The sequence below is a fragment of the Aquila chrysaetos genome, chromosome 14 (assembly GCF_900496995.4).
Source record: "Aquila chrysaetos chrysaetos chromosome 14, bAquChr1.4, whole genome shotgun sequence".
NCBI lineage: Eukaryota > Metazoa > Chordata > Aves > Accipitriformes > Accipitridae > Aquila > Aquila chrysaetos.
Window position 1 is genome coordinate 16,905,861 of NC_044017.1, and position 10,228 is coordinate 16,916,088.

A 10,228-nucleotide genomic window follows, 5' to 3' on the forward strand; every position below is an offset into this window, starting at 1 on the left:
GGTTTTACCCTCGCCGGCCGCACGCCGCCGTGCCCGTCCACGGCGAGGGGAGCGCGGCGGCCGCGCAGCGGGCGGGCGGGCAGAGGGTCCCCGCCGCAGCCGGGGAAGGAGGACCGGGGCGGGGGGGGTGGGGGGGGAACGGACGACAACGGGGGACCCTGCGTCAGTGCAGGGCCGTCCCCTTCCCCTCCCCGTGCGCTCGGCTCTGCCTCCCGCCAGCCTCCCACGCCTCCCGCGAGGTGCGGCCGCGCTACATAAACACGGCCCCGCCGCCGCCGCCGGGGCTCTCCGCTCGCAGCCCGACGGAGGCGCCTGGCCGGCAGCGGAGCGGCAGCGCGGCTCCGGGGACAGACGGGGCGGGAGGCTCCGGCGGGCAGCGGCGGAGAGCTGCGCGCTCCCCCGCGGGAGGCGGCGGCCCCGCCGGAGCCCAGGCGGCCGGAGGAGGAGGAGGAGGAGGAGGAGGAGGAAGGGCGGCGGCTCACCGCCGGCGGCGGGCTCCCTCCGGTATGGCCCTGGCGGACAGCGCCCGCGGGCTGCCCAACGGCGGCGGCGTCTCGCCGGCGGCAGGCGGCGGGGCGGCGGGGAGCGGGGCGGCGGCGGCGGCGGGCGGCTGGTCGTCCTTCCCGGAGATCGTGGAGCTGAACGTGGGCGGGCAGGTGTACGTGACGCGGCGCTGCACCGTGGTCTCGGTGCGCGACTCGCTGCTCTGGCGCATGTTCTCGCAGCAGCAGCCCAGCGAGCTGCCCCGGGACAGCAAGGGCCGCTTCTTCCTCGACCGCGACGGCTTCCTCTTCCGCTACATCCTGGACTACCTGCGGGACCTGCAGCTGGTGCTGCCCGAGCACTTCCCCGAGCGCAGCCGCCTCCAGCGGGAGGCCGAGTACTTCCAGCTGCCCGACCTGGCTCGCCGCCTGGCGCAGGCTCGGGCCGCCGCCGCCGCCCGCCCCGCCGCCCTGCAGCGCGACGGCTCGCTCTGCGCCGACGAGCCGCCGCCGCCGCCCGTCCTGGGCTACCTGGAGGCCGAGTCGCTGGAAGGAGCCGCGGCCTCCGCCCCGTCGCCCACCGCCAGCCGCAGCCCCTCGGGCGGGCCGCTGCTCACGCCCTCGCAGTCGCTGGACGGGGCGGGCGGGCGACGCTCGGGCTACATCACCATCGGCTACCGGGGCTCCTACACCATCGGGCGGGAGGCGCAGGCCGACGCCAAGTTCCGGCGGGTGGCCCGCATCACCGTCTGCGGCAAGACGGCGCTGGCCAAGGAGGTCTTCGGGGAGACGCTGAACGAGAGCCGCGACCCCGACCGCCCTCCCGAGCGCTACACCGCCCGCTACTACCTCAAGTTCAACTTCCTCGAGCAAGCCTTCGACCGGCTCTCCGAGGCCGGCTTCCGCATGGCCGCCTGCTCCTCCACCGGCACCTGCGCCTTCGCCCCCGAGCAGGGCGGTCCCGCCGATGACAAGATCTGGACCAGCTACACCGAGTATGTCTTCTGCCGGGACTGAGCGTCCGCCCGGCCCCTGGCGTGGGGATGAGGCGGCGGCCCCCGCACGCCCCCGCGCCCGCCGTCCCCTCCCGGCCTGGAGGAAGGAGGACGTGGAGGGGGGCTGCGGCCCCCCGCCCTTCCCTCACCCCGGCGTCTGCCTCCGCGCACGAGGCGGGTCAGCCCCCAGCGCAGCTCCCACCCCTCCTGCACGCACCTACTAATGGCCCCGCGGACAGGAGGCCACCGTGTTGTGCCTCGGCCGCCGCGTCCCTGCTCAGCCGCCTTATCCTGGCTCGCGCCATCGTCCGCCCTCCCAGACCTCCCAGTAGCTGTGTCGGTAGCGAGGAAGGAGAGGGGTGGCGGGAGCAGACAAATAACCCGTCCCAGGAAAGCGTGCGCCCGGCCCCTGCCCCTGTCCGCGCACGGTTACGCTGGGGTGTTTTAAAAACTACCCGTTTAGGGACTGAGGATCTTTTCGGTTGCTTTTCAGCAACTTCTGCTGAAGATGGCACGATAAATGGCTGTCTTTTCTCATCGCCATACCCTTAAGCAGGATTTCGCCTTGTTGGGTGGACCCGTAATGGTCCGTTTTATCCTCCCATCCCATCAAAGCGATGCATGTCTGTGAAGGACCATCACATAGAAGTGATGCCTGACTTGTGAGGGTGTGGCACTCCGGCTCGTACCTCATCTCTAGAGACGAGTAATTCTGCAGGAGGCGTGCGCGTGGCCCTTCCTGACCGGTTGCATCCATCTCCCCTCTCTGCTCCCTATCTCTCTGAACTCCCCTCTCCAAGCTCTTAAACCGCACCAGGGCCTGCACAGCAGGCGCGTAAGGCTGAAGTAAAAGGACAGGTTCGCTGGATAACCAACCATTTGAACTATAAAGTGTCCTCAGAGACACGCATTTATTCCCTCGAGAGGTAAAAAAAAATGACGCTTGGAAAAACTAAAGTGCTTGTGAATCGTAACTTTCATGGGTGGTGTGAAGTCCTTATAATTCTCTTGAAGTTACTGTCTATAATATGCGTAGAAATCTCAATGCGTATTTACTTAAACACCCTCAAAACAATGGGGGAGAGATGAAACCAGGCATGCCAGAGTGAAGGTAGGGCCTGCTTCCTGGGAAGCTGAAATCTTGTATGTTGAATTAATGCAGATGTACATCATAAGTGTAATCAAGAGCACCCTGCTTGTTACTTTAAGTTTTGTCATGTTAGTGCTGTAAAACTTTGAAGCCAACAGGATTGATGCTGAAACCACTTTTTAAGAAACCAGGGCAATGACTCTGCTGAGAGTTAAGTACTTCTTCCTTGACAAACTTAGTGCTTCTTAGAAAGGATTAAGCCCCGTCCTTACAAAAAACAAAAACGATGCCAACTTTCTTCAGGGGAAATTACCCCTTCTAAGCTGTATTTGGTTCGTGCTGTCTAACAGTCTTTCTTTCCCGGAGGAGGCAGCCATAGCTTGCTTTGGAACAGATGATCTAAGCAGCAGGTTTTACACTAGGGAAGATTGAGCAGCTCTTTCTAATAAATTCTTGAAGATTGGGGTACAAAATCACTTTCCTTTAAAACCTGAACTTGATTTAAAAGCCTGTCCATTCAGACCTTCATGAAAAAATATCCTAAATGTATCCAAAGTGTTGAAGAATTTAGCAGTACATATTAAAGGCTTGAAGTTACATTTTTAAAACTCTTGAATAATAAATTGTTCTAACTCCAAATTTAGAAATACTGCTAGCACTAGTATTCTAACCAAAGAATTTCACAGTAGGTTTTTATTTTTAAAACTTTAATTCCTCTGAAAAGAGCTATAGCTACATATGTATTGAGTTGAGTTTCAGTGCTTAGTCTCTCTGTTCACCAGTTGGTCTTTCATTAAGTGCATGCACAACTGCATAAAACTGAAAATAATTTGCATCATTATGGGTTTTTTTTTTTATATTAGAAAGATGGTTTATCAATGTGATTAAATGGAAGATGCGCATACAAAAGCGCTGGGTATCGTCCAGTTGTAGATAGTTGTATAATGGAGTATTTTTAAAAGGAGAGAAATGCATACCTGCCAAATTAGATGAGCAATAAGATAGAGTGAGAGGCCAATACACCTGAAAATGGAATGAAACCTGTTTGTCCTATGCCTTACTCTGAGATGATTTCTTTGTGCTTAACTTATTTATACCACAAGTGAAAGGACATTGATCACAGCTACTAGGTCTTTACAATGCCGTTCTTGAGAATAATGACTGTCTTTTTCTAGTTTCTGTTAAGTAATTCTGAAGTATGTTTTTTAAGATTTTGTATAAAATCAGTTTTCAGTAAAGTGTTCAAATTCACTCTAGACAGCTTTCTTTTTTTAAGAATCTGGTAGCTTACTAAATCCATCATAGGAGCTATGAATAGGGGCAGATTTAAACTGAACTTGTGATTTAGTGTACATATATATACAGTATATAAGCATTTTACACGAATCATTTAGTTTTTTAATCATTTTAGTGCTACAGAATTTCATAATATATCTAGCTGAGCATTTACATATAACGCTGTGTACATAATACGGTAATGTTTTACTGGTTTCCTATACCTATTTCTATGGAAAAACTGAATATGAATATCAACTTGTAGAACTGAAATCGATTACGTATTTGCTTGAATGTGAGTCGTAACTAGCTTCCAGGTGGCTGAATGCATCTCTAAAACAAAGATTGCCTGTACTTTGATCAATGATTGCCTATCTGTTTGCTGGCAGATGACCCAGAAATTCTCATATTTTAAGTAAACATGGGTGTAATAAAAATATAAACTGATGATTTTTTAATCTCTGTGTCTGTGCTAAAAACTCTAAGCGTTAATAGTATTAGGAAATGGGGCCCTTCATTTACTGACAACTCATTACATTTAGGGTTAAAATGATGGTGCCATAAACGCAATAGTCATTTGATGGTTTGCCACAGAAGATGATATTTTTCTTAAACATTACTCAGTAATTTCAGTAAAATATTTAAAAGGTAGAACACCCAAGGCAAAGTCACTGGGTTTTGCTGGTCTATTCTGTTGAGAGCTCAAAGAATGGATAAACACGATGACTCTGCTAACCTGTTGACATGCAGAAGGACAAAAATCTAAAGGCACAATACTGTATACATTTTGTAGCTGTCGTTGTTCACAGTTCACGTACTTACGGATGAATGCAGTAGCATTTACAAGTGCTATTAAAAAAACAAAGGCAGTCTTTCTTTTAATTAGAAGTTAAGGCATAGGTCTTTTCAGTGATGCATATCAAGAAGGGTGACTTTGCAGATGCTTGATAGGATGTTTATATTTTTATACATGTAGATAACGAGCCACTTACTCATTCTTATTTTCACATGTATAGCATTGAAAATAAAGATCCTCCTAGGAAAATGTTGCATACCAAATTAAATTCTTGTTCTTTATATATTAACTCAGTTGTGTGGTTTATGCTGTCCTTTTTACTCTTGGTAAAGATGTCATTAGCTTTGCTCTCTCTTCCACAGTATCATATTCGTAACTTCAGCAAAGACTCCAAACTAATATGTAAAGCAGAAACATTGAGCAAAGAATATTATGTGTATAAGCATCTCTAGTAACAGCCATGACAAGATAAACAGAACTTTTAAGTGTCACAGAGAATTTTTGTAGTACTGGTCAATATAAATCAGTCCTCAGGAAACCATAGTGATTAAACAGCTTAATTTGAATAGCACAGAATAATTGTTGAAATAAAATGTTAATGTGTTTTATGAAGCTGGAGAATAACATTGGATATAGTGCTCATTTAATGAAAGAAACATTAATACCCAAGGAAATAGATGATCCGAGAGAAATGCGTTTAGAAATTCTGTTAAGGAGCAGAGGGGTGATCTTGTTAGCTACCTTGTGATCTCTAGCAACCTATTACAAACCTGAGGATTTATAATAAACCTGTGGTCAGTTTCATTGAAAGTTAGTAATGAATTGCTAGTATAATCCACGTGTGTGAAGTGCGTGTGTATTTAATAGAGCTTTCTCGGGTAGCATGGTTATAATGCAAAGGAACCAGCTGAAGGTAGTTTAATCAACTGTTTTATTTGACAGCTTGATAGTACTTGAGAGCTTTGTCATCATGCAATAATTTAAGAAAGGAGGTTGTTCCACAAGCAACAAAACTTTGAGTCTGTCTTTCTGCAGGCTTAGGTCTCATTTCCTTTACACTACCACCTCAGTTACTCTGCTCACGCTCATCCCTTTTATTTCACTTCTACGAGGCAAAAGACGGCACATTCTTTGACAGAGCCAGCTTCTGCTATGCTGAAGGCTATGGCTGAATTCTACCTTTCTCCCTCAGTGAACTACAGATTTTTTTTCCCTTTCCTTTACCCAGCCAGCAGTATTAATGGAATTTGTAAGAACATAACATCTGTGAGGTTTTTTACTTCTTTTAATTGTATTTGAAATTACCCATCATCTCGGAAGTTGTTAAGGGGGACAGATGTCCACCCAAATGGACAATGCAAGTGTATGAGCCTTATTTCCTTAGCAAACAAAGCTAACAACAAATTACTGTAATTTACATCTGGCACTGTCTATATAAAACCTTTTGTCAAAGGAGGACAGAGTAGTCCGAGTGTACTAAATCCGTATAGACTGAGGAGGCAAGTGGTCACGCTTACTTTTGCGACACTGGCCAGTCAGACAAATTAATGGGTGGACGAGAATGGCTTAAAAATATTTCCAGCCTCCAAATTCCTGCATTGTTTCCAAGTGTAGCTCAAACAGCTTTGAGCCTTGTTACAACAGCCCTTCTTGGCTGCCTGTCTTAAACCTGTCTGTTGGTACCTTTTCTGGAGAAACTTTTTGTTATAAATATGGAGCTTTTAGGACTCCTTCTGCCCTTTTGGCTGGCAAAAATGGATCAAAATGTGCAGGAAAATATTTTCTGAAGGCTAGATTTGACTCATGTTTTTCTATTATAGGAAACCTTCAGCATAGTTTTTAATGAAAAATTAGGGGAAATGCGTTATTTATTTAGAAAGTACTAGCATTTAGTTTTATGAAACTGAATGCTAATTTTGTTTTTCATTAAAATGAGCTGCATGTGTTTTTCCCCTTGGAGTGAACTGTACTAGATGTAAGGCTCTGCTGCTGTATTAATACTGCCATTGCTAGTAGTCTGTTGGAAATACGCAGCACAACTGCTGAGACAGTCAAAACCATAGTCGGTCAAATTATCACATTTCTTCCCTGTTCCACTCTCCACTGTGTTCAAACTAGAATAAAATTAAACTCTGTTATACATCTCTTGCTCTAAAAATTTTTTAGCACATACTATGGAGTATTTGATACTTCCATCAAAGCTGTTGGCAGCGGTGAGTCAGGGTTTTGAAGTATTTCCTTGTGAGGAAATCAGAGCCAGGAAAAATCCTTGCACAAAATGGGAGCAGCCTCATGGGGAAATTTCTTGGTATCACAAGAAATTCAGGGTATTTTTCTGTCAATCCAAGTAATGCATTCACACATTGCTCCTATCTTGCAATGCTTCCCCCCCCCCCCCCCCCCAAAAGCTATAGTCCTTGATGTAATTTGTTTGTTCTAGGTCTTATTTGATATCATCTGGATGAAAGAAATTTTCTTCTTCTGCTTCAAAAAAGTTCACTGTTTAGCTGTGGGGAAATGACAATGTTAGCAGTACATCTTGCTTAGAGATATGGACAGATGTGGGTTAATATTTTATCATCCTTTTTAATTCAACATCATATGAAAGGGAGGGAAGTTCACACAGGAGTGTATAGGAATAAGCCAATGTGTCCTGTGATGTCAGTATACAGATGATGCCCAGCTCCACAAAGCCTCTGACTTGGTTTTTGCAGCTTAACAATTTTCCCAGACTAGAATTTTAAGTAAGTGTTAACTCACTGAAGTTCAGCTAGAAAGGATGAGAACAGCCTATCTAGACTGCGATAAAAAAGCAGCTCCATTGATAAAGAGCATGTGATCTATCATTTTCCTTTGTAATTTTGAGGTTAAGCCACAACCTTGGTTAGTTTATGGAGGAGCAGGCTGTGATGTAAAAAAAAAAAAAAAGTAAAATAATGGAAAAGCCCTTTCCTGCAGTCCTCTCCCTGCACACGTTCTCCCGGGGGGGGGGAACGTAGTGCTGGTGTGATGGGAACGACCTTTCTTTTTGATTTCAGAGATAACTGCAATAACCCACAATGCTGCCACCTCAGTTTTGACTGTTTTTCTGGTCATGGCTGAACTTTAGGGTCACACCAACACTTAATAAATGGTCCTTTAGCGGAGCATATCATCAAAACTATGTAGATTTCTGTAGATTTGGATATAGTTTGGGTTTGACTCAGATTTTCCAAATAGCTTAGTGATAATCTCACTCCTCGTATTACAGCAAAGTCTGTGATTATTAGAAGCCTGAGGTTAAAGTTTTTTTCCTTTAAAAGGGCAGAGACCATTCCAGGAATGTGGCTTTTTTTTTTTTTTTTTTCCCCTTCAGTAAGGGAACTCAATGATGGATTTTTTTTTTTTTTTCCAAATCTGTCATCTTGTACAAACACTCCTGATTTTCCTCACCTTGTAAAATTCAGTTCCACATCTTCCTATGGCTGACAGCTCAAGGCACAAATATTTCAGAAAGCTGCAAGGACCAGGAGATCTTGCAATGACTCACAAGTGCTACATGGCAATCCCTTCCTGCTGTGGTCACTCTTGCGGTCAGAGCCAAGCTGGGTGGGCAGCTGGGTCCCAAGCCCCAGGATGACCCACCGGAGCTGACCACAGCTGCCCCTTCTGCCTTGCTTCCTTCCCGGCCACGACCGAGGTGGCTCAGTAGTCCTTGAGCCAGCACGGTCTCGCTGCCGGCACCTTGCCTGAATAAAAAAGCAGCATTTGTATTCTGGTAAGCTCCATGCAGCCCAACAGCCACAAACTGGCACTTCTTCTCCCCTAGACTTCTGACCCACTTATTTCCAGGGTTTGCTTTCACGGTCTGTATGTTATCTGCTGTCTCAGGGTATGTCTGGAACATGGGAAGGATTTAGCTGTTTGCAGTAGGCTGCCTAATAGTTTATCTGCTGTGGCGCTAAAGGGACGATAAAGACAACTCAGTTAAAAATAGTTTTACAGTTCCTTAAAATTTTGTGGTCTGAATAAACCATGAAAAGTGCTGCATAAACTATAATAAAACTGGGTAAAGGCACCTTTTCTTTTATAGGTGAGAACTATGGCTTTTTTAGTTTTGCTGGAGCACTAGCATATTTATCCACTTGGACTTGTTTGTATCACGTTAAAGGCTGGAGAGTGCTCAGTTGCAGGTAACTGGACCAAACAGTCATATTTCTTCAGAAAAATGTTAGAAGAAGAGTATATGTATACAAATGCATTAGCATTTCTGTTTCTAAAAGAAAAGTTTATAGGTTGCTTGCAGATTATAAGACTGGATGTTTTTCAACACATCACGTCCTAGGGTTTGAGGACAGAAAGAAATGTCCAGATCATCTAGTCTGCTGTTCTACATAGCATACACTGCAGGGCTTCCCTGAATAGAGTCTTTAAATCAGGCAGTGAATCTCTTAGGCTGCCATCTAATCTCATGGACAATACTGCTGGTGAAAAAGAAGACATCACAGTGCTTGATTAATTGTTCCGCTGCAAATGTCACCAGCTTTGGCTTCCACCCAGAAGGGTCTGTAATGTCTTCTTCACCGACACCAAGAGGCTGGAGGGAGCATCCTGTAGGTGGGTACGTACGGAGGCAGTTCGTTTGATCTAAATCTGGGGACAAACTGTCCCGTCTTTTCCTTCAGTTCCCCGCCACTTGTCCCTGTAACCAGTTTTGTGTTGGCACTGCTTATGTGGCCATGGAGTGAACCAGTTGAGGGACCCGGTGCAGATGAAAACCTTAAACAAATAAATGGAAAAAGGCAGGTTAGCTGTCAACTGGAGCAGCTCCCTCAACTGGCTCACAGCATAATAAAGTTACCAGTGCCAGGAGAATAGTCTGATGACTAAACAGAGTGAGCTCCTGTGGTCTGTCAGTAAGGCACGTTATTTAGACCTTTAGTCATCTCGTGTCTCTCCTCTAAATCCTCTTCAACATCTTTTGAACTGCTGATTTCAGATACTGCTCATTCTAGTAAGTGAATGCACTAAAGCCAAGTACAAGTTTTCTGTCCTGTCCTCTGTTTTTTCTGTTCATCTGTCTGAGGTTTGCATTGGCAGTCCCAGGGATTTAAGCATCACTGGAGTTTATGTTCAGTAAACCACCACTGTGAGCACCTGTGTTCTGTCCTACAAATGCTGTCCCAATTATTAGTCAAAATGCATAGCAGTGTACAAGGTGTTTTCTTATTAAACATTATACCACAGTTTAACTTCTAACAACTAAATAGCCTTAAAAACCAAAGCAAAACTAATACAAGAGGATCTATTTTCTATACATCCTTGTCGATGGACATTACTGTGTCACACAAATGTTTGGTATCATTTTTTACTAGTTATTACATTGCATAGGTAGTTTTCAACTGGATAAATGGATGGCAGAGGACTGACGGCAGGTTGGCAGGCTTAAAGTTCCCAAATTACCCAATTTTTTTTAACCACTGTCTTCAAACACAGTTTATGTTTTTCCCAGTGCTTTGGAGCTTCCCCAGGGTTCTGAGACTTTCTGAGAAGGCTGCATTAGTAATTACACAGGCTCAGAAAGACACTAGATGTAAATTGGCCAGACCTG

General features: G+C 46.0%; 1 protein-coding gene across 1 annotated transcript; it reads left to right on the forward strand.

Annotated features, from left to right (window-relative positions):
• Positions 1-360: 360 nt before the first annotated feature.
• KCTD12 (potassium channel tetramerization domain containing 12) lies at positions 361-4,927 on the forward strand. The gene is made up of 2 exons (XM_030036258.1): positions 361-408; positions 445-4,927. The coding sequence occupies exon 2, from the start codon at positions 507-509 to the stop codon at positions 1,497-1,499; it is 993 nt and encodes a 330-aa protein (XP_029892118.1). The 5' UTR covers positions 361-408; positions 445-506; the 3' UTR covers positions 1,500-4,927.
• Positions 4,928-10,228: the final 5,301 nt, after the last annotated feature.